The 25,201-nt window shown below is 41.1% G+C and overlaps 1 protein-coding gene across 1 annotated transcript; it reads left to right on the top strand.

Annotated features, from left to right (window-relative positions):
* Positions 1 to 1,200: 1,200 nt before the first annotated feature.
* Positions 1,201 to 24,762, top strand: LOC108047393 (bromodomain-containing protein 4-like). The gene is made up of 4 exons (XM_017127549.1): positions 1,201 to 1,237; positions 7,905 to 8,824; positions 23,897 to 24,062; positions 24,677 to 24,762. Exons 1-4 carry the CDS (start codon positions 1,201 to 1,203, stop codon positions 24,760 to 24,762), a joined length of 1,209 nt encoding a protein of 402 aa, XP_016983038.1.
* The last annotated feature ends 439 nt before the right edge of the window (positions 24,763 to 25,201 follow it).

Raw genomic sequence — 25,201 nt, 5'->3', positions numbered from 1 at the left:
TTTAATCTTGTCCTAAAATCAAATTTTTATAATATATTCAACGAAGTAAGAATACAATTTTTTAGCTCTGAATGCCAATAAATTTAAAATGGTATAGCGAATTTAAAAGAGTACTTTCGCAACATATCATAAGAGGTTATAAAAAGAGAAAATAAATTATAATATAAGTTATCCTCGAATTAATAGGTCAGGTTCTCAGTTGCAAAAATAAGTCATTCCATTTTTCTGTACATCCTTTTTTGGCTACGATACATATGGCCAAAATCTAGAAAAAATTAACTCGAGTTTCGTTTTTTAAATGCAAAATTTTTGTTGAGGATAGTTAATACTAAAAATATTTATAATATGGGCATTAACCATTTTCTGACTGTGCTGAAGAGCCTTTAAAAGCAATCCTCACGGAATATTCAAGGCATTCTCCAGGTCGTACATCATGCAGCCAGACTTTAGTAAAAGCCACTTTAAAGCCTTCCCCTTGGCAGTTAATCGATTTGCCGTTCGGTCTGCATTATGCTGCTGTGCGGAGGGATTAAGTGAAAAAGTCTATAAAAATACATCGTGGGTGGGCCGTGTCTGATGTGCGTTTCCGCCGGACCTGGTGACGCTCGGCAGCTGGTGTGTCTGGAATCCTGCTAATCCTCGACAGGCACGTCCTCGTGCTCAACGGAAATCGCCATTCAAAAATTACAGGGGTGGCCCCCGTAATGCTCACATGCTTTGTTTACTTTTCATTTCCTTGAAGCAGATGCCACATGCTCCGCCTCCCGGTCGATGGATGATGAGCAAATAAACTCGGGGAATCCCCGGCCATCTCCCTTTGGGGTCGCATTTTTTCCATCACTGGCGGACTAATTTGCAAGACAATTAGAAGGTCCCTGGCCGACCCAGACGACGTCCGCTAATGAAAGCGCGCGATAAGAAAACTTAACAAATGTCAAATGGCCAAAAAGGAGCGGTGGAGATTGCAATGCCGCCGGGCCACGCTGTCTGCGCTGAAAAGTAAAGTAAATGTTTACTTTGGAAATCTGAAATTTGCATAATTTGCCAAGAAGATGGAAAAGTCAGGGAGGAGTCTGTCTGCCACCGATAAACGGGGAGTATTATTCATGGGTTTGTCAAGAGGATGGATGACAAAGTTTCGGGGCGACATCCGATAATGTCATATGTGTCCTGTGTGCCCAGCGATAGATAGTGTCAGGGATGTGTCAAACTGGACGCCGGTTTGACCAGGATGCCGGTGAGCAGGTGTCAAAAGCCGAGTCCTGTCAGCTGATTCGGGCCAGGCTCAACAGGATGCCACTTGCTCATTCCCGAAGTCAAAATCCTAGTTGTATCGCAGTTATTGCAGCCGAGAGCGAGCCGAGGAAAATTGCGATACAAGGAGCAGCAACTTTCGCTCTCGGCGAGCGACTCTTCGTGACTTGTATCGTATTTATGCCGCCAGCCGCCTGTTGTTGTATAGAATTTCCCACCAAACAACTCGTAAACAAAGCGCAGAGGCGTCGATTCTCCTGGGGTTTTATTCCGGAAATGATCTTCCGCGAAAAACTATCGGGAAATAAGTCCGCCATTTTGCCTTTCCTGCGGAAAAGTTCAGCTCTTTTGCGACTATGTATTAAGGTTCGACGGCACCTCCCCTTTCAATATATAAAGCTTTGTGGATTTTACATGGCCAGCATTCAGACTCCGCCTCTGTGCCGTACATGCATTTCCACTGGGCTGCCGGATGCACTGGTGTTGGTGAGTATCCTTGCAGCTTGCAGAGAGCTGAGAGAGCGCACGAAATGTAGCCCTGCTCTTCGGTGGTGGATGGAGCCAAAGGACTTCAACGAACTCGGCAAATGCGCTACATCTAGTCAAAGATGGTTATCTTAAGGGCTTTAGAAGAAATCATAGGGTATTTAAAATTGATTTAAAAATTGTTCAAGAAACATTAAAATAAAAATTTAAAATGGTTCTTGAAAGATCTTTTGGATGTAAATACATTTAAACAAAACATCTTTTCTTGGCTTTTATTTAAGATCCCATTAGCATTGGTTTTTGGACTAGTATTTTGAAAAATATATATTCATTCATTTCTTTAATTGTATTTTAATAGTAAAGGGCATACACCATTTTAATTCTCAATTTAATACCTACATTAATTCCTAACAGTTGATATTGAACTGATTACAATTTTATCAAGTCTTAAGGCATACCATTTACATTTTTTATAAAAATGTTCTCAAAAAAAAAAGAAACAAGTATTTAAATAACTTTTCTTATCCTTCTATCCTTTCTGACCATATTGAAGATTAAAGAAATTTTTTTAAGTCACATGCTCAATTGTTGTTGGTACATTTAATTCTCTAAGATTGGAATTTTTGTTTAAGAAGAAAAGAAGACAAAGCCTCCCCTTCAGGACTAAATAATTAATGAAATCTCCAAGTGTGTCCATATGACCAAAAGCAGCTCATCAGGAGGCAGCTAACCTGCTGCCACTCAGGAGTTAGGTCGCGCTGAAGAGCCATCAAAACAGAGCGCTCATAACTCAGAGATACTCGTGAGGCACTTGGCCAGCAGGAAGGCGGCGGCAGGACGTAGGAGATGGCGAGGAGCAGATGGCCATACTCGCACCTTTTCGTCCTGGTGGTGGATGTCCTTGCTCTCTCTCTCTCGCTCTCTCTTGAATATGTGCAAATTAGCATATCAAATGCCATAAATGGCGCTTAGGAAGATAGCCGTGTGTGTGTGTGAGCTGCTCTCCATTGTTACCCATACGCCACGTTGCACGAGCGAATGAGCGCACGAGGGGCGGTGCAAAAAGGACGAGGGGTGGGCAGCTGCAGCTGTGTGTGTGTGAGTGTGTGTGTGCGTGTGATTTAGTTGCATGCGATATAATGTCAACCACAGAGCGAGCCGTTCGCCTTTATTCCGCTGCTTGGGTTGGCTCGCCTTGCGTGTCCTGTATTGGTGTCCTTTTTTCGGTGGTGGTGCAGCGCTGCCACTTCAAACGCTACTGACTCTGCTGGACGCCGACTTGCGACTTGGCTACGTGGCGACTTTCCTCTTCAGTGTCAATTCGTCGACACGAGGCGCTGCTTTTTCCGCTGAGAACTAATCGTTGAAATCTTGAGAAGGTTTTCCCCCGTAATTTCCCGGTTCTTCCCGTGTGCGTAAACCACTTCGGCAGTGCCACGTGCTCGTCCTCTCTGTTTTCCCGTGCCTCGTACTGTTTTGTTTTCCTGCCTCTCCCAATCGCGAGTTTTGTTGTGCGGAAGTACAAAAATTCGATACAACCCATCCAAAAGTGGGCCATTCGGGCGGTGTCCTGCCTTGGTCCTGTGCGGCAGTGCATCTGTGTGAGTGAGCACTGCACTCCGGCAAACGAGAGAGAGAGAGTGTGAGTAGAAGGACCTCTGCAGGCCACTCTCTTATTGTTGTGCTGTGTTTTGGCCTACGTGTCCTGACCTTGTTTACATTTATTGTGGTGCCACAACGGACAAAAGTGGCTTAATATTGTGCGCATGTGTACAAGAAAACAGATCGTTAAGTCGGATAAGTCAGAAGACATAATGAAATCTGTCAGTTTATAATAAATCAAATAAATTATTTTTAATGAACGCTGTGTGTCCCAACACCATTTTATTAATCAAAATAATATGGAACTAGTTTCTTTGAATAGAGATCAGTAATTTAAATTTTTCTTTTCGAGTAATTTAATAAAGGAAAATTAAATCAATTACTATTGCATAACTATGAGTTATGAGACATGTAAATATTAAGCTTAAATCGTGTTCATGAACTGCTGTTCAAAAGTACCTCTCTTTAACAGAAACAGCAAACTATTTAAAATTTAAAACAAAGGACTGCACTGTAATTTTTAGTGTTGTAATTTCAATTAATCGTTTACAAGTATTTTCGTTTATTTTTTTTTTTTAATGCCAATTAAGGTAAACGATCTTAAGAGTATAAGTTCTGAAAAGACCAAGGAATATATACAAACTCAATTGTTCGAAAGGCTTTATTTGTTAGATTCAATATTTATATTACTTGTCCCTATATATTTGTTTATCTCTTAATGAAACGAAAGCCATTCAAGGAAGTGTGACTCATATGATCTATAAATATGAGAATTTTTAACTAAAAATTCCCACCCGATGGAATTTTAATTAGTTAAGACTTAAGCCTGCTCGCCCAAAATTCAACTGGTAGTTCAATGGAATTCGAAAGGAACTTCTAGTGCTAAGCCCCATTCTAATGCATTTATAATCAGCCGGGGATTACACATTTAAATGCCAGATTTAAATCACAACCCCTTCCCCAAAAGTCCGCCCAGATAATTTATGTAAAAACTTTATAATCCAGGGGAGATTTTTTGTTGCAATGGTGCTTCATTAATTTATGAATATCAAATTGCATTCTGACATTTGCCAACAAAAACTATTTAAAACTTGTCCCGGGGTGAGCGTGGCGCACAATACCCTTGGTCCCGGTCCGAAGGACCTTTTCCAGGACATCCTGTCCTTTCTTCGCTCCCCTGCCATTGGCGATTCGGTTTGATTGAAGCACCCGCATGTACAGAACATTTTAAATATTTACAAAGATATTTGAAAAAACGCTTTTGGCATGTTTTGTTTTTGTTCCCCAGCTCCCTTATAATTGTTGTTGTTGTTATCCTGCATGTTGTTGGGGTGTGTCCAGAGGTCCTCGGAGTTTCCCCCACAGTTGGTCGAGTGTTTTGCTCACTTTTCGGTCGTTGGAAAAAAAAGGGAAAACCGAACTTCAAATGTGGCATGAGGGCGGCTCTCGAGCTGTGTGTGTATGTGCTTGTGTGTGTGGGGGGCGGTGCTCTTAAGGGCGCGTGTGTCCTTTTAGGAAAGTGTCAAAAACCGTTGGTCAAAAAACCGTATGGCAATTATTCAACACAATTGAATATGAAGTGTGGCGATGGCAAGGATGGCGAGGATGTGGGGCAAAAAAAGTTGCAGCGCTGGGCAAATAATGAAAAATACACCCACATCAGTATTTTTCGGCTGTCTGCACTCGAGCACACACCACACACACACACACACACACACACACTCACACACCCACACACTTGCACCCTTTTCATGTCCTGCCGCTGCTGCTCTTGTTGTTGTTGCGCAGTTGCTGCCGCCTGGCAATTTTTCGGTGATAAAATATTTAAATTTAATTAAGGCCAGCGACGAGCCAGCGAGCCAAAGGGAAGATGAAGTGGAGCCGGTCCTGGCCGGACCTTTGACCCTGCATTCCCGTTCCCAGGATACAGGGGGTGGATACGAGGGGGGAGGGCATAGAGGGCCAGGTCCTTTTTGCGCCTTTTGCATTTGCGTGCGGTGCGTTTTGGAGGCTTACGGCTGCTGCCCGGCAAGAAATTCATTAAAAATTTTTGCTTTGATGCTACCAAATTCTTTTTGTAAGTTTCTTTGTACTTTCAGCTTTGGCCCCTTTGGCCTGCCCCCCAAAAACGAATGTATCTCATGGACAACAGGGCCACAAAACAAATACTTTGAAAGGACCCTGGCGGTCCCTGGTGTGTCCTTGCCAGTGATTATGTTCCGGATTAAACACCTTACGGTTTTAGTAATTAAGCTCCAGAGCCACAAAACTTGCATATGCACACGCGTATCTAGTAGTTATTGTGTACACAAATTGAACTCGATTGCAGCAGAAAATTGTTGGCCAAAAGAGCAAACTTTCCGTTTGTTGGCATCTTAATCGCCGGCAAGAGTCAGAAAGTTGCTGTCTTGCCTGTCTAAACCCAGAAACTAAACTATTCCTGCTCTGCCACCAAAACTTTTGATCTTGAGTTGTGCAAATATTTTTCATTATGCGGGCCAAGTATTTATGGAATTATGGAAATTTCTTTTTAAGATATTTGTTTCCGTTCGTTGATACAACAAAGGAGGTGATTTCTGTAAGATTGAAGAGAGGTTCGACTTGGTTTGCAGTTTGGTATTTGTTTAAAAAACACTTGGAGTAAATTTTAAATTAAATATTTTAAAAAAGTATCAAATTACTGTAATTTACTTCTCGCCAAATTTCTAATTGTAAAGTCCTTTACGGGAATTTTAAGCTGGCTCATTAGGTCTTCTGCCTATTTTCAAACAGCCTGTTTCCAAACTGTATTGATTGATTGCTGGAATCTTCATTTATCCCGTACTCATTCCTAAACTGCAATTTTGGGAGTCTTTCTATCAAGTACCCGATTGACTGCTGATCCTGATTGATTCTGCATGTTTGTTGTAAAATGAGGCTTTCTGGCCAGTCGAGAGTCTGACAATTAACCATGGCCAACTGGCTGAGGCCATCTTTGGGCCCAGAATTTCGGCCAGAGGCAGTTGCTCTATGTGCACCTGTTTTGTCACATCTAATATTCTATTGTTTGGCCTGTTCCAAGGATTCGTTTCTGGCCAAAATGCGTTTCTGTACATTCGGAGAACAGGGTAGGAGGCGAAGTCAACAATGGACTGTGGACAGAGGCATGCAAATTGGCCAGGAAAGGGAAAGGAAAGGGAAAGGGGAAAGGGGCGAAGCCAGAAGGAAAAGGGAAAAAGGGAATAGGCCCAGCCAATTTTTCTTGCATTTGCCTCCGAGTTTTTAGGTTTTCCTGGTGTTATTGTTGCTCCAGCCCGTGCTGTTTGTCCAAGTTGCCATTTCAAGCGTGTTGCAATGAAAAGCAAACTTTTCCACAGCACACGCAGCCGTGTTTTCTGCAGTGTTGGGAAGTAGCTAGATACTTGGGACTAGGTACGTACCTGCAAACAATTTTTGAGTATATTTTTCTTCACCTAATCGCAAAATTAAATGACGACCTCATAAATTACCTGGCTATTCCTTTTTGTTTACACAAGTAATTTTGAGCATGAATATGTATAAATGTTTAAGCATTTGTATTTATGTTAAATTAATATGGAATTATATGAGTGGTTGTTCCATATTTTGATATTTGTGTATTAAAATAGGAAGTTGTACCATTAACCTTTAAATATACACTGGAAAAATGTTCTAAGCTACAAAAATATTTATTTTTTTAAATACCTGTTACCTTTTTAGGTACAAAACATTAGTATCTCACCCAACACTTGTTGTCTGGGGTCGAACTTGGTGTTAGGCATTCGGTCTTCGGTTCTCGGTCTCTGGGCTGCAGGACTCAACAGGCGCACACGGGGCGTATACGAAATTAAAATGCACTCAGCTGAAAAATTGGTTTTCTCGTTCTTGACAAACTTTGAGTGATTTCTGAAAGCCCACGACGAGTGCCAACCCATCGAGGGTGAATCGTGGTCGATGGCAACCTGAAAACTGGTAGCTAAAATCTCCCACCCACAACAAGATACTTTCGGGGAGCCAGAGACCCCATCTTGTTTTCGCAAAAAAATGTTTTAATAAGGCGTACATTTTAATCAAGCGTGCCAAAAATAACTCATAAATTATGGGAAGCCAAATGAAAACAGATTCCGAGGCCAAAGGAATGATAACAAGATGGTCAAATATTGCTGGGCTCATTAAAAATAAATGATTTGATATTTTAAGCCCTCTTCTGAACTTCAATAGCGGAAAACACTAAATGGCTCATTGAAAATGTAAATAATTGTAAATGCTTCTTTAATATGATTTATTTATTCTTGGTTTTTTGCTGTTTTGAGGTCTGCTCTTTTGAGATAATCTTTAATATAAAACAGGTTTTAACTCCATAATATGCTTATGACCATTATGTTAAGAAAAAAAAATACATTTTGTAGAGGTGTATCTCCTAATATTTAATCATTGCAAGATTAAAATAATATTTTTTAAAACTTTTTAAAGAATTAATTCTAATATCCTATTGTCTTTTCAGCTGAACTGAGCTGATTGAGCTGGTGCGACCAAGATAGCTAACCTGTCGACCGGACATTCAGCCAGTCCCGCCGCGGGACTGGGATTCGTGGGCATCCTGCAGTGGCAGCCGCCGGGAAAGGCGCCCAGGCTGCAGAGCTACTCCTCCGGCGCCCGAACCTCCAGCCAGCCATATGCGATGCACGCCTCCGGGAGCAGTTGCAGTTGCAACAGCGACCGTGGTTGCTGCCAGGATTGCCATTGCTCCAAGCAGGGATATGAGCATTTGCCTGTTCCACGATTGCGCCACCAACAACCGCCTCCCCCGCTCTACCAAAATCTGCAGCAGCAGCAGCAGCATCAACAAGTCAGCTGCATTACCACCCTGCAGCAAACAACTACAACGCAGCAGGTGCAGCAGTTACCAACTGCAACATCCTCTATTTCGAACTATTCGTATGGCAACTGCCTGATGCCAACAACTGCAACATCCAGCACGTATGTGAGCAATATTGCGCCGGAACAGCCGATGATAACAATGCATCATTGCCATTCCCATTGCAATGGACACGGCAGCAACATGCAACATTGCGGTAACATCAGCACAGCGCCAGCGGCACCTGCAATATACAATAATTCCCCTGCTCAACCGATGATTTTCGTGCCTCTTATGCTGCCCATGCAACAGCAACATCAACATCAGCAGCAGCAACATCAGCAGCAGAAACATTTGCAGTTGCAACCTCCGCTGCCGCCGGCGGAGGATTGCAAGCCTCTGTTGCAGGCCAAGAACGTTCCACCTCCGCCGCAACCACCGCCTCTGCTGAGCCACTTTCAGTCCCTGTTGCAGCCACCGCCGCTGCCACCTCCACCGCTGATGCCTCAACCTGAAGTTGCGTGCCCCCTGCCCAGCAGAGCACCTGCCACGCCCCCACTGCCGGTGACCCACAACGTTCAGAGCCTTAAGTCCGCGGCTGCATCGGCCGTCAACGTTTATCAGCGGGTGAGTGGACTGAAATAATAGAAGACTTTCTACCAAAAAAATTTTGAAGCAATGCAAAAATATGCTAGGATATAATTCAAAAACGTCCCTACTAATTTTCAACCCAAAAGTCTTGATTTTTGTCAGTATTTTGACCATAACATTGCAAATATTGTACCAAATATAGAATGTCATACCTCATTAAACTCGTAATGAAATTCCAAAAGAAGTGGCATTCAAAGTTACAAATTTTTATATTTTGCCCAATTTTGGAAAAATTAATGATGTTACCCCTTATAAAGAATGTGAAAATTGACAAAAATTTAATTTTTAGTTATCAGCCGGAAATTAATGAGTATCGTTAGCTTAGGTCGTAAGGTGTACAAAACAATCGTTCTTTCAGTTTTAGGTCTTTATTTGGCCATGATACTACAAGAAACCCTTCAAATATTGGACGAAATTTGGGATCCTGATTTTGGATTTAGTTACGGAAAAAATATAGAATGTCATACCACGTTGAGTTCGTAATGCTATCCCCAATAAATTGACAGCTTTTAATCTTAGGTAATTCGATTAATTCATCAGATAGACAACAAAATAGAAGCAGAGATGGGTCCAAATACCTGAGAGATGTTCCATATCGATCCAAGGTGGCTGGCTGTAAACGGAGAATATTTGTTGTACATCAGCAGCACTTAGTCAATGGCTGCAAATCCTCCTGGGCTACTAAAATGTTGCAATTTGCGAAGCACAACAGAGGCAGGGACAATGCCACGTATACTTAATATTTATGGGTGTGCTGCTGCCAAACTTCAATTTACATAAACATAAAAGACAAGCAACATCGAAGGAGCTGCTTCTTCCCGTTGAGTCTGCATGCATGTTGTTGAGATTTAGCGCAGCGACAGGACACAAAAAATCAAAGCTGTAGCTGTGTGGGGATAGGGATGGGGAAGGGGGAGGGGGTTTCGGGGAGAAATGCAAATCGGAACGAGCGGAAGTGAAAGCGAAGATATGGAGGGGCCATGGTGGGTTAAGACGGGCTTACGGCGAGCACGAAAAACTAATGCATAACCTAGTAAGATCATCAACACGAAATTTTACAGCAAACTCATGTCCAAGGATGTGGAAATAAACTAGTTGTTTTTGTTGCCATGGCCGTTACCTCTGCCACTTTTCCCGCACCTTTCCCCTTTTTAACCCCTCTACCCCACTGCTGTCCTGCGCTCAATGACTTTTGCATTTAATATGAGTAAGGAAGCGCAGGACAACAAGAGGAGCAGTCGGCACATTGACACACAGAAACAAATTTCTATCAGCTTGTATTAAGATATTATATTAAAGGAAAATGTACAAAAAAAATGTATATGCTTTTCCTGAATAAACTTGTGTATTTAGGGGCTCAAATGAATGTATTACAGAAAAGGACTAAAACACTTTCTTTCCTTATAGAGTATTTTATCTAAGCTATTTAAAAATTAAACCCAATCAGTTTAAAAAATGTATCTTTGCATGTTCCATTTCGTTGAGTGATATAAACTTCTTAAATCCTATTTTTCTCAGTGCAGCGGTTGCCAAATACCTGAGCTGGACTTGAGGATTGGGCTTCGGCCCTTTACTGGGGGCTGAGTCCTGACCAGCGACATGCAAAACGTGCTGTTTAAATTACGTTCCTGCCGGCAGATTTCGGATTTCAGGTGGGGCCGCCTGCAAGGACATGAAGATAGTGTCTGCTGTCGGTTCGCCTCCTCAGCTCTTTTTTATACTTCTTGGCCGTGTCCGACGATTCGTTTATTTGATAGCCTTGCTGTTGATGCTCCTGCATAGCGGATAAGTTTGTCCTGATTAAGAATCTGCAACAGAAAAAGCTGTCGAGCGAAAAGAAGGGAAAAGCCGAGTGGTCACTCGGCAATGTCTTAATGCGGTGGGAGGAGAAGTCGGTCCGGATTACAATGGGAAAATTCATAAGTTTGCTGCCAGCAGTTTGCTTTTCATATTTCTGATGACAACGCTGTGGCATCTCATTTTCCTCCCTGTTTCTTCAAGTGAAATATATTTTACATGCGAAATAAACATAAGCAAAGTGCACATCATAGTCCTGCATCCTTAATGCTGTTCATTCACATGTGCTTAAGTAGTTTTATTTAGGAGAAGAGCACACTCTGGACTCTATCTGCACATTTGAATGTTAAATCTTTCATGAAATGCTTTTTTTTTTCGACAGTCCGTGTGTCCGTCCGCTTGTCCATATCCAATATTTCCAGAAAATACTCATGTGAGAGTGCTTTTGTGTGTGTGTCTGTGTTGTTTGTTGCGGTCTTCCTGCAACTTAACAATACCTTTCCCTCACTTTTCCCAGCTTTTCCCTCCCCCACCTCCTTCCGCCGGCATTCGCTTTCATTTGTTTTTGCATTTCCTTCCCCTGTTTCTGAAAAACTGAGCGCGCTATCATGCACAAAGAAAGCATTTTATGTGCTGCCTTTAATGTTTGCACTAGCCCACTGTTATAATGTACTCCCACCCACACATGTGTGTGTGAATGCATGAAAGACTATGAGTGTGCACTCAAAAAAATATCAGAAAAATTATTAATCAGTTGAGAATTTAGCAAAGGTGAGTCAAAGTATAAGAACTAAACAGTCTAAAATATATATAAATATGTAATCCTTAAAAAAATAATTTCATTTCAATGTAAGTCATTTGTGGTCATCCTTAAAAACATTTTGTTCTTGTGTAATTCTCCCACAATGATTTTGGTGCTTGGTGCTAGCATTAGAAAGTTTTCTCGGATCTGTAGCTGCATTCGAAATCACTTGAGGCCCTGGGAATCGTCTGGTTGTCTTTTCCCACCCACTTGACCCCGCCCCGGGTATTATGCTGGAAAAACAGTTGGTTTCCATCTAATAATTGTTCTGCTCATATTCCATATGCACTTGCCGAGTATTTCAAAGCGGATTTCGTTGTTGGAGTTAACTTGTTTTTATGGTTATTTTTTGCTAAGCTGTGAGCTATTTCATATTGTTTATTTGGGCTGTCGAAATCTTTTGCTTAATACCGCTCCCTGGAAACGAGGATGTGGGAAAGTGTTACTAAGTACTTGGATCATAAATGGAAATGTTGCCCACAAAACAATTAATGCTAAATGAATGGTAATGAATCGCAGAGTTTTTATATTGCTCAGCTTGTGTACAATTTACTAAGAGGCTTTGGCCTAAGCCCACAATTATGATCCGGATATTAGGAAGCAGCAATGTGCCCTGTTTTACAACTCTATGAAGTAATAAGGCAAAAGGCTTTCAAACTTCATGTTTTTTAAAGAGGTATTTATTTTTAAACGATTAAACAAAATGGTGTTTGTAAAAAGGATCCAAAAATTAAAATTTAAAAAGGATCACAGTAACAGTCATTTGGTTGTTCTGTTAAAATCGGAAAGAAAATGCTACAAATAAAAAGGATGAAGAGGGAGATCTACTATGAACCCCCAAAAATTGAATCCTTTGGCACTCAACAGGGACAGTGGTGACTTAATGGCCCCGAAGGGTCGCGAGTGATGCATAAGTGAATCCATATTTCATATGCCGCGTTAACGGGTCGCAAAAAAAGGCAGACACACAAAGCGAACAACATATTTCGAGGGCTGCCAGAATTCGTTGACTTCATTGGAAGAAATCCAAGCAAAAAGTTGGAGATACCAACCAAGGCTGTCATTATTTCGCTCTTAGCTGTGGAAAACTGAAACAAAACGAAATAAAAAGACGGGGAGAGGGAAGAGGAGAGCAGCCGGAGTGTCCTTGCTGCTGCTTAAGTAGAGGAAATTTGATAGCTGCGCCAAAGGATGCGATATCAAAGGACTGCCTTGTGGCCAACGAGTGACAGGCGGCGAAGGAAAGTCGAAGGAAACGGTTGACAGCCAAACAGCCAAACTGGCAAATTGGACAAGCACAAGACAGGACAAAAAAGGAGGACCCCGGAGGAAGCTACGCGAAAAAAAACGCACCCACAAGCGCAAATCTAAATAAGAACTTGGCCTTAGGGCCAATAGTTTCACTCGCCAAAGCCAAAGCTTTAACAGTCGCACCATCGACCATTTCAGCAGAATGTGGTGACTTTCTCGCCATTTCACAGAGCCTGTAAATGCTTCATTGCCCTCCAGAGGATATGGCATACGCCCCCCCCGCAGTCCCGCCATATCGCAGCATTATGCCGATCTCACCATGAGCATCTTTAGTCCTCTGTTAATTCAATCTGCCGACTGGCCGCGAGGTGGCGCCCCAAAAGTGCCAGCCACTGCTGCTGAGTGCCTCGAATCTCACCGCATCTGATTGTGTGAGTGCCCGTCCTTCGTCCTTCGTCTTTAGTCCTTCGTCCTGTGCGCGGCTGTGTGTGCGAGTGTGTCGCGCACTGGCATGCTAGAAGGCGATTAACCCATTAAGTGCTGGCAAAAGATACGGCTGTATTTCCAAAACTTTGCACACAGTAAATCCCGTATTGAAACGGGTTGTATTCCGAATTCATAAAAAATATATACGTTATTTTGTAACAAGCTCACTCTTTGATAAGTCCTAGACTTGTAGCGTGATGATTTTATTATAAAAACAAAAATTTCACATAATATTATTTATTCAAAAAAGATTTTCAAAATAAAAGAAAATTTTTCAGTAAACACACGTAGGAAATAAAATATCCCATTTAATCTTTTCGATTCTTCTCTTTATAAATTTTATTCATTTATTCTTATTCGCATAATATTTACAATTTTGTTAACTAGTAAAACCAAACAAAAACGGGCTATAAATAAAATAGTAATACGAACCATTTACCATTGTTTTACATTTTTCCAATTCAATTTAGCGTGTTAAAAAACCAAAGCCATACTAAAATATTTTTCTGAATAGCGTCGCCATCGAAAAAAAATGGCAAAAAAATGGGTTAATCATTGCGGAGCAGATAAAAAGGACGAGGGCGTCAGGAGCAGCCTCGCTTTTCTTGTTGTTGCTGCTGCTGGCACTTGAAAGCTTTTACCACAATGCCTGTGTATCGGTGCGTGTGTCAGTGTGTGTGTGTGTGACTGTGTGTGAGCGCCCATCAAGTGCCCCTTTGTTTCTCGCTGTGTGTGCGAGGGCGCCAAATTTCAAAAGCCGCCGCGCGCAAAAGCTTTTTTGCTGCCAACGGTTTATTTTGCGCGACACTCGAATAAGGACGACGCATCCTTTGAAAGTGTAAACGCCGTCAGCAGCTTCACTTTCAATGGCCGCCCACGCGGCATATACTTGATACTGTGTGCCACAGGAGAGGCGCACTTTGAAGCGACGTCTCTTAAACCCTTGCCAATCCTAATTTAATTTAGCGTAAATTCAGTTTTCCCTTCTTTTACTTGTTTGCCGTTGTGTGGCCCGCGTTAAGGTCAAACCGCCAGGAACAGGGCGAATTAAATGCAATTGACAGTTGCAATTTCCAACTGGCTGTCAGGCCAAATCCCAAAGCAACTGCATTCGAGGAACATGGGAGGAGCAGTCGGGCTAAGTCCAAACTTGGTTGTAACACAATAAAATGCAACCTCAACTGACACAAAGAAAATGTTTTACCGAATGTGAACCAAGGAAAGGAGTCGCTCGTGCAAGGACGAGGGCGGGCACTCTAAAGGGGGCGGGGCAGAAAAAAAACAGGAAAAAATAGGACAGACATCACGTAAGCGAAACAACAATGCCAAGCCAAGCCAAACCGCCGCGGCTGTCAAATTAGAGGCATTCAGGCAGGCACCTCTGCAAATTTGTGGGAATTTCTCATCAAATAGTCGTAGTTTATATATAGGTTTCCAAAACCCAAACAGATTCACACACATTTTCATCGGACAATGAAGGTGACATACGGAGCATTCTAAACATAATACATAATTCGCATTCCTAGTGAGAAAATCAGTGAAATGTATTCGCAGCTTATTGAATCAATCATTCTGGTTAAGTAAGCAATTTGCACCCAAGGCGTTGATTCATATACTCCACCGTGATTCCGGCTCACATGTGTGTAAACGTAATTGAAATACCCCGGCATTGTTCGAATTAAAGTTTAGCAACCACTCAGCCTGAATCGTAATTTAGTTTCATTGCTTGTCTAAGACAATAATGACCGTACTGGTTATTGCCGCAAATTTGCCTGCAGTAATATATAGGCCGGCATGCCTTTTTCACCGATAGAAACGACATCGTAAATCAGGATTAAACAATCTCACGTTTGTTTTGTTTTTCCTTAGGGGAAATAAATATTTTAAATTAGGTCTTCTCCAAAATCTTTCAAATCATGACTCCAATCTAAACATTTAATCAAGCACATACAATAAAATGTTTGATTTAATTGTGGAAATGTTTTAAAACTTGATTAGCTTTCTCATTTAAGGCTGCAAATGTTTATCATAATTGGATTTGGTTTAAATTCAACCATTTGCGAATTTAATAGTTGTTTATTTTAATTACAATACAATCATTAAAGGAAGTTTAATTATTTTAACCTTCTGAATTTAGAAACTAATTTAAATTGTATCATTTATTTTCAATTATTGTCAATAACCATGTATCAAAGAATATCGAATTTTGAACTATTATTATTTAAGCAAATGAGTTTAATACGTGTATTTGTTTTCAGTGAGCATACAACGCAATTACTATCGATGTCTGTCTCAGTGTTTGTAAAATATTTTCTGAAATTCCTCTCTAGCTTACAGTTAAATTTATTTAATGGCAAATATTTGTCAGAAAATTACCTGTCCATCGATGAGTTGAAATGAATGCGTAGATAGAATGCAGACACAAGAGGACTTCGCAGGGAAGACTTTAAATTTCATCTAATGACTGAGGCATGTGAGTTGTTTGTTTCATTTCGTTGCATTTTGTTGGTCAATTAATTTGCATGTCGTTGCTGGCCGTAACTAACGATAACCGGACTGAGAACATGTTCGAGTCAATTCTTTAGTGACTCCCAGGTGGTCTTTCTTCATTAAATTAGTGTATGTGGTGACTTTGACAAAGCGGTTGTCTGTCAGTCAGTTTGCCATACCTCACAATGTTCTTGCAGATGCCTCGTTACGTTGGAATTCCAGGACGGCCTTGTTTTGTTTGTCTTTTGCAACGTGCTCGGACATCTTTATTTTCAATTTTCAATAACAAATAAAAATGCCAAGAGTACAACTTAAAATATATTGCAGCCACGGCCCCAATTTCCAGACTGTCCTGGATTCCACAGTCCATTATGTTTCTTCGTATTTCCTTTGCTTTTCGGCATTTAATTGGCCGTATAATTGATTGGAGTTGTTGTTGTGGCCACTTCCTGGTATTAGGATCCCCCTCATCTAACTCATTATATGTTGTGTGTGCTTGCAGCCAAACATTTCAAAATACCGGCCCAAGTGGCAAAGTTTTCTTTGGCCAACAATTGAATTGGCTCGTGGCACGAGTCTTTGATAGACTTCCACATCCCCCATCTCTTATTTTGCTGACTAGGCTTTCGGCTGCCTCTATAAATTTGTATTGTACTGGCCTGTTCACTGCGGTGCGTAATTAATTATATTTGCCTCCGACTCGAAATGTCAGTGGGTCTCTAATTATTATTATTCCAATATAGCGGAGAATGGCCAGTGCCCCCAGCCCCAGTTCCAAAAACGATGCCAAGTCTGCATATCTTTTTCGGCCCGGCTCTCACAGGTTGTTTGACATTAATTGATTTATTTGCCTTTTACATAAATTAGGCGCTGAATATTTGGTTTCATTGCTGAAGTGCAGGTGGGGTGACTGCTGCTCTATGGGGTCTGATTTCACTTGATTTAAGCATTAAAGTGTAAGGTAATTATTTATGGAAAAACCTATTACCAGTGTAATTTATTTAGGAATATGAGACATATTTAATGTGTTATATATTTATTACCCAAAAGTGACATCTAATTAAAATGTTTTATATTTAGAGGAGGATTCAATGATAAAAATAAAATTAATTGTATTAAAATCAATACAGTTAAAAAAAATTCATTACAAACATATGTTCCTTCTTTCGTTACATTCTGTAAATTTGTGCTTTTAATATCTTATCATCGATGAAAACTCCTCAATAGGGAAATTTTGAATGGCAAACACAATTGTTGACTGTGTGCCAGTTAGCTTGGTTTTAGCTGCTGTTTTTGAGCGGACCAAAGTCCGTTGCTTTTTGGCGTTCGCTCAGCTGGAAAACGCGATGGTGGCAGGGGGAGCGGAAAAAAGGAAAACTTTCTGACAGCAAAACATGCAAAAACAAATTACCAAACAGTCAAACTGTCAATTACGGGGCAATTAGTTGGTTTCGATTAAATGGCAGCCGCCGTTGTAGTTGCTGTCGTCGCTTAAGCCATTTTGTTGGCCCCTTTTACAATGGCAGCACGTCGCCGGCACTCCATGCTACCAACTTCCGACTGCCAAACTCCCTGGGAGCTGTGTGCACAAATATTTGTGGCTGAAAATTAATGTCCGACAAGCCAGCGGCAACTGGACAACTTTCTGTGATAATTGGCCCACTGCAAGGGCCATCGCTTAAGTGGCGGCCAGCCGGCCAGTTTGATTTATTCCCGCTCCCTGAACGGAGACTCCGGGACTCGATTCGATAGCCAGGTGCACGGATCGGATGCATCCCCGGTGGCCACTCAAACGGCAAATACACAACATTTACAACTGAGCCGGACCGGCCAAGGATCCAGCTCCGCAATGCACTTTCGGGCCTGGCAAACTGATAAGAAGATAAATGAGTCCGCTCGGCCGGCAAGAGTTAAGTCCTGCACTCAGAAATGGATATGCCGTGAGTTATCGAACTTCGCAAGCAATAAACTGCTTGATATAAATGCTAAATGTGAAAGAAGTTCACAGGATTCCGCTTGAATTAATCATGCATTTGATAGTCATTTCATTTACATTTCTTTTACTTAAAGATTCTTTCATTAATTTATAAATATTTGCTCTATTTAAATGGATCAAATATCAAATGTAGACGCTTAAGGAATAAACAATAGAAAATCAAATAATTTTTTTAGTTTTCAATTTTATATATAAATATTTTTATTTATCTTTGAAAAGAAAGGTAAGCAAAAATATACGTATAATTCCTTTCGGAAGTGCTGCACACTTTTATTGGAGTGTACAGATAATAAATTCATTCAAATGACTATAAGAAATGGCATTTGAAAGTTTTATGATCGTATGATACAGCAGAGGACATTCTTAAATTGAAGGAGGAGGGGAGGAAGGCGCTGCCAATGGCAGGATATGCAAAATGGAGCTGAGACGGTTTCCCTCTAGAAAACCCCACTTTCTAATGTCGCTCCTCTGTCTTTGTTTGTTCGCTCAGACTGCCGTAGGCTGGCATATGCGAACTGGAAATTATGAGCGATAGTACGCCTCGTGCGCCAGAACGAAGTCTTGGGCTATAGCCCCGATACGGCTTTGGATCTGGCTCGACGGCAACATTTGGCATTGCTCATACGACGTGTGGTTGCAATATGCAATGTTGCGTGTCTTTCCGGAAACGGCTGCCAGTACGCTTAAAAAAATAGTGGTAACTTTTATATTCAATTAGATTAAAATTTGTTCTTCAAAACTATTATCCAAGACCATCTCCTTTTTTCAATGTAGTCATACTCGTAAGAAAACGTCATATACAAGGTTAATTTAAATATAAATAGATAGATACAATATAATCAGAAACCCCTCAAAATGGTGCCGATCTTTCTCAACTTCAACTTCATCTTCATTAATATAAATAATTATTTTTAATAGCCAAGTGTTGATTAAACAAATTTAAAGATATTTTTTCTGTGTATGGGGCAGGGTGCTGCACGCTGCGAGTATCTACTGCACTGCACTCTGGCCGATTGATGCCTTTGGCATGCTTTTGTGTTTGGCTCCGGCTGCAGTTCCATCTCCATCTCCATCCTTATAGCCAGCCCCATCTCATGCCGTGGCCTCCGCAGCCTGAGTGATGTGGGGCCTAATTTATGGCCCGGTTTGCCTGCTGGCCCGTTCTGCATACCGAAATGGCAAACGGCCTCTGTCAAAGCAGGCCTAAAACTGCAGCTGAAACGGCAACTGCAGCGGCTACTGCAGAAAATTGCATGGCATTAGATCGCCGATTGCCCCCGGAACTGGGGTCTCGTCGTATAAATTGCATTGCATACCTCGCCGCGCTGCTAATTATGCGACCAGCCCGATCCAATCCAATCCGATCCGATCCGCTGCGGTCTCCGGCCAGCTGCTGGCCTCATAAATATGCATTACAGCATATACTTTCACCTGTCGCCGGACGCGTCATCAATCAACGTCCATTAGGCCGAAGAAATGCACCAGGAAGCGGAAGTGTCGCACAACATACCGTACACAGTCGTGTACGCAGGTGCCACTTAAACATGACGCACGAATCGGGAAAGTCCTGACAGGAAAAGGGGAAGCCTCGGAGCCCAGTTTTTCAGAAGGCCTTAAAACGCAAACATGGAACTTAAGCTGCAAAAATAATTGCAAGGCATAGATAATAGTCCATTCATTTTGTTAAGCTATATAATGGTAATATACGTTTGAAAGACAGTATCATATGGCAACTATCATAGGAGCGATCAAAAATGTATCTAAGTCCATAACTTTTCTTACAGACATCCGATCTCCAAAAGGCATACTTGTAAATAATCGTAGTTTAATTTTCTAAAAATCTATGTTTTTACTTTTGTTTTTATTTTTGGGTCGATTTTTGGTCATTTTGACAATGTAACCCCTTTCCAAATTTTCGGAAAATGGTCTTGCCGAAAATGACCAAAAACCTGCACTTCTAAGCCCATAACTTTTTTTACCGACATCCGATTTTAAAGTGACATACTTCCTAATTATTGTAATTAAATTCTCTAAAAAACTGTATACTCAGTTTGGTTTCTAATTTTGGGTCGATTTTTCATCATTTTTACAGTGTTACCCCTTTCCAAATTCTCGAAAAATGTCTTTGCAGAAAAGTGTCCAAAATCCCCACTTCTAAGCCCATAACTGTTATTACAGACATCCGATTTCAAAGTGGCATAATTCGAAATAATTGTGGTTTAATTCTCTAAAAATCTGTGTTTTCAACTTGATTTGTATTTTTGGGTCGATTTTTGGTCATTTTGACAATGTAACCCCTTTCCAAATTTTCGGAAAATGGCCTTGCCGAAAATGACCAAAAACCTGCACTTCTAAGCCCATAACTTTTGTTACCGTCATCCGATTTCAAAGTGACATACTTCTTAATGATTGTAGTTAAATTCTCTAAAAAACTGTATACTCAGTTTGGTTTCTAATTTTGGGTCGATTTTTCATCATTTTTATAGTGTTACCCCTTTCCAAATTTTCGAAAAATGGCTTTGCAGAAATGTGACCTAAAACCTGCACTTCTAAGCCCATAACTTTTCTTACAGACATCCGATTTCAAAGTGGCATACTTTAAAATGTTTGTGGGTCGATTCTCTAAAAAGCTGTGTTCAAACATTTTTTTGTATTTTGGGGTCGATTTTTCGTCATTTTCCAAATTCTCGAAAAATGTCTTTGCAGAAAAGTGTCCAAAATCCCCACTTCTAAGCCCATAACTGTTATTACAGACATCCGATTTCAAAGTGGCATAATTCGAAATAATTGTGGTTTAATTCTCTAAAAATCTGTGTTTTCAACTTGATTTGTATTTTTGGGTCGATTTTTGGTCATTTTGACAATGTAACCCCTTTCCAAATTTTCGGAAAATGGCCTTGCCGAAAATGACCAAAAACCTGCACTTCTAAGCCCATAACTTTTGTTACCGTCATCCGATTTCAAAGTGACATACTTCTTAATGATTGTAGTTAAATTCTCTAAAAAACTGTATACTCAGTTTGGTTTCTAATTTTGGGTCGATTTTTCATCATTTTTATAGTGTTACCCCTTTCCAAATTTTCGAAAAATGGCTTTGCAGAAATGTGACCTAAAACCTGCACTTCTAAGCCCATAACTTTTCTTACAGACATCCGATTTCAAAGTGGCATACTTTAAAATGTTTGTGGGTCGATTCTCTAAAAAGCTGTGTTCAAACATTTTTTTGTATTTTGGGGTCGATTTTTCGTCATTTTCCAAATTTGCGAAAAATGGCTTTGCAGAAAAGTGTCAAAAAACTGCACTTTTAAGCCCATAACTTTTCTTACAGACATCCGATTTTGAAATGGCATACTTCTAAATGATTGTGGTTTAATTCTCCAAAAATCTGTGTTTTTACTTTTGTTTTTATTTTTGGGCCGATTTTTCGTCATTTTTATTTGAAAAATTTTCTTTACAGAAAAGTGTCAAAAAACTTAGAAGTTTCGACTTTTTTGTGTTTGCATAAGCGATGCAAATTTATACATTTTGCACAATAGATTTGCATTTTAAAGCATTCATAAATTTAGTGTATAGTGAAAGCTGAAATTGCCTAAATCAAGAGCAAAATCAAATATTATAAGATTTTGTGATGGAGCCGAGCCTCCAGTTTTTGTTTATGGCGTCAGCATCTCTTGCTCAATTGTCATGTAGGCATTTTAGCTAAAATCAAACGTAGCATATTTAATATGTCTGCTGGTCATTAAATAACAAACAATCTGGCTCCGGTTCCTTGGGCTTCTCGGGGAGGCAGCCTGTCAACTGCCGCTGCTCCACACCCCCCGAAAACACACACATATTGTATGGTATATAGTAGTCCTGTCAGCGGCAACAACAAATGATAAAATGTTTGCGTCCAGCCAGCGACTTTCTCTTACTTTCATCTCCGGGTGGAGCGGCGAGGGGGAGGCAAACGAAATAATTTAATTTCGCCTGCCATGTTCGCCGCAGGCCGTCGCCCGCTGAATTTGTTTTATTAAAAACTGTACACTATACGCTGGCAAACACACACAGGCGATGGAAATGAAAGAAATGAAATCAAATACTCAAAAATGAGCAAATAAGGCGAAACCAAGGCGGCGACAACATAAAAACAGAAAAAAAATGTACAAAATATGTATGCGATGGAGCTGGGAAATTTTGTAATTTCTTGGGGTAAATCGCGAAACGCTTTGTTTCGCAGATTTTCTTTGACGGTTTGACGGTTATTTAATTTGCTCCCTTCCAAATTGGGACACCAAATCTACGTAATCCCGGGGTCCCCAATAAAATCGAAGGCCGCGGGGGGACTTACAGTTGATGCTAATGCTATAAATGCTCGCCCATCATTTGTCTTCATTCGTCTTCGGCAATTGTCCACCCACCCGAGTTTGGAACGCCACTCGAAATCATTAATTTCAAATATTATCCCCGCCTGGCAGCCCCCACTCCGAATTGTAAATAGTAATACGAACGGCATATTCATAAATACAAAATAACTTCGGTGCCATTTAGCGGCGCATAATTCGCAACAGGCCGCGCTCTTTTTTAAGTGGGGATGGGTGTTGCTACACAGAGAAAAAAAATCATAAAAAATTGTAGTATCTGTGAAATAGGAATATATAATTTCAAAATCTATTAGACTTTTAGTTTGGGGAATAGGAAGATTCTGTGCCTTATTAATTCATTATATGTTAATAAGCCATTTTTTATTTGGATAATGGAGTGAATTATATATAAGCTTGATTAAATCTTTATAATTTTCATATTAGATTACACTAAACTTGATTTAATTTGGTATATTAAAATATATTTATTGGTACTACAAGTATTACTTACAACTAAAAGACCCCACTCACAAACCATTTTGTATTGTATAGTACCTTTTTAGTATGACTTTTTCTCAGAGTGCCCTGTCCTTTTTTCATATTTATCGACGCTGTTCCCAGTTCTTTATTAAGCAAACTAATCATGACCCTTTGCGGCCGACACGTGGCTGGTAAAAGCGAACCCGGGGACGGCAAATAATGTGCGCTCTGATGGCCAGAATGAGCGGCCCAGGATCCCGGACATCAGCTTCGGTATTCGGCATTCCCATAACGCCGAGCATATTCAAGGTTCGCCCAGGCAAATCCTTTAAGTGTCATTCGGTGGGCCGCCCCAGCTTTCGGTTGCATCGTCGTTTGCTCTAGTTTTTCTCGGATGTTTTTCCTCTTTTTTCCCCGAATTTTCCTCTGCCTCTGTCGGCCAGCAGTTGTTTGCTCACTTTTTATGCGTTTGGATTTGCACATTTGGACACTAGTTAATTATGTTCTTAGTCCCTTTTATGTCACAATTTTCATTTGGCAACATCAAATAAACTAAATGTCCGGCAGGGGCTGGGCCGGAAACAGCCTACCGATCCTGATCCCGGGGAAAACTGTCTACCGCAATTGTCGTGGCAAGGTAAACAAATATGCGTATATGGCTGGCCGGCTAACTACATTGGCCATTGGCTGCAGTCCTGATCCCGGGGTGCCAAGGGGGTGGCACTGGGGTGTTTTGGGGTGGAACAAATGTGCCTATTTGTAGCCCGGGTTGGGGTTTTGGCCACCCCCTTTGGTGCGGTTGCCTGCTATAAAATTCTGTGCGGAATGGACATTCGGACTTTTAATATGCTCGAGTAATGTCTGCATTAACAGAATTCATTTGCAGGACATGGCCAGCAGCCAGGACAACCCCATCTCCATTCCTAGACCCACATGTGTGTGTGTGTTTGCACTGTTGGTGTGGAGAAAACAAATTTATGTCGTGCTACTTGCTGAAATTGGATTTCTGGCCGCTGCTCCCCCTGGTTGTTATTGTTGTCGTCACATCGTTGCTTTTTAGTCACCGAAATGAGAGGAAAAACCAAGAAGAAAAACAGAACTTAGCCAAGAAGAGGAGGGAGAGAAGGCGGGGGGCATTTGTTTCCATTCCAGGTTTTAGTACGTGTAATCCTTTTTCATGATTTGCACGCCACTTCAGAGGACATTTGTCGGCCTTGGCATTAGTCTCAGGTTAGTCGTTCGTCCTTTGGCACTCCAGTCGTAATCAAGTTGAATGCCTCAATTAGGGCACTGGCTCTCCCTCGAAATTGGAATGACCTGGCACGTGTTTTTATTTTCATTTCCATCTTTATCTATTTATTGTCTAATTTTAATGGTCCATCGCTCGTCTCTCTCCGTTGCAGAATGGCAAATTGCCCAGGAGCCTTCCCGCTCTGCGTGCCATGGAAATGGCGCTGCGTACCAACTCCTTTGCCACGCCCCCACGCCCCTCAGCGAGGCCCGAAGGAAGCGCACTACTGGACATGGAGGACAGCGACGAGGAAATGGAGTACATGCCGCCACTGCACAGTAAGTACGAGTGCACTGGGAGAAATTATCGGAAAAATTAATTAAGAATTTGGCAAAAGAAAATACCAAAGGAAGATAACTTTAAATAAATCCAGATTTTGACCACTTTTCATAGAATATTCATTCGATTTCTGGTATTTAAAAATATTAATAGGTGCAATAATTAATTTCAGAAATGTTTATTTCCCCATCAGTAAATCTTTAACGAATATTTAGATTTTTATTAAAATAATAATATTATATAAAATATTAATACAATATACATCCTTAAAAAATGTATATAAATAAGGTTTTAATATTTGCTGTTAGAAAAAACTTTAATGTGAGATTGGCCATAGATTTCACTCTAAAATCCACATTGTCACAATCTGTTTCAGAGTGTACGAGTCCCTTTCCCTGTCCAGTGGCAAATTCAATTAAAAATTTTTGAAACTGCTCCACCTGCACGTGCGTGACGAGCTTCTGACGTCCAGCAATGATGGTCGGGAGCAGGAGCACCTGGCCGGGCTGCCATCCTGGCGTTATCCTGCCGTTCCGGCGGTCCATTGGTCCAGTGCTCTGGTCCGTTGTCAGAGCCACTGTCAGGCGTTTCAATTTACTTTTATGTCTCGCAGCCCTATCGCGGCGCAAATTGAAATTAAATCTTGACACAATCAGCATGCCCATGCCACCGGCAGCTCAGATTCCCACATACAATTAAGTTAAACGCTGACCATCAATTATGGGACGGGCTCTAAGGCAGCTGGGTGCCAGCTGGGTTGTGCCCGGCAATGGGCAAAGTTTCCAGGCCCAAAAGTATATGTATATTTTTGCCAAGCAAATAGTCAGGGCAGGGCGGTAAATAGACAAGCAGAAAAAAAAATAAACATAGAATAAAACAGGGGAAAGCCAAGTCAAAGCGACAAAAAATTGTCAACTTTTGCGAAAGTCCCCGCCCTTTTTGCCACCGTTTCCCCGGATGTTTCGCTAAAGATGATATCAAAAACTTTCCTGTGAGCTGCCGGCAAACAAAGCCGTGGCACTGGCAAATGGTCTCGGAATCTCCTCCACTCCCCTGTTTATTTATATTAATATTTTTATCATTTTATGACGACTATACAAATGTGGAAGACTCGTGGCCTGACCACCTTGAGCCAGGA

This window comes from Drosophila rhopaloa, unplaced genomic scaffold (assembly GCF_018152115.1).
Source record: "Drosophila rhopaloa isolate 14029-0021.01 unplaced genomic scaffold, ASM1815211v1 contig_167, whole genome shotgun sequence".
Lineage (NCBI taxonomy): Eukaryota > Metazoa > Arthropoda > Insecta > Diptera > Drosophilidae > Drosophila > Drosophila rhopaloa.
This window is presented reverse-complemented; position numbering and strand designations above follow the sequence as displayed.

What these genes read in the sequence shown, in the direction of transcription:
- LOC108047393 (XM_017127549.1), top strand. Translation starts at nt 1,201, where the DNA reads ATGTGTCAAACTGGACGCCGGTTTGACCAGGATGCCG. An exon ending in CCGTCAACGTTTATCAGCGG is followed by an intron (nt 8,825 to 23,896) that starts GTGAGTGGACTG and finishes TCTCCGTTGCAG; the next exon opens with AATGGCAAATTGCCCAGGAG. An exon ending in GTACATGCCGCCACTGCACA is followed by an intron (nt 24,063 to 24,676) that starts GTAAGTACGAGT and finishes TATGTCTCGCAG; the next exon opens with CCCTATCGCGGCGCAAATTG.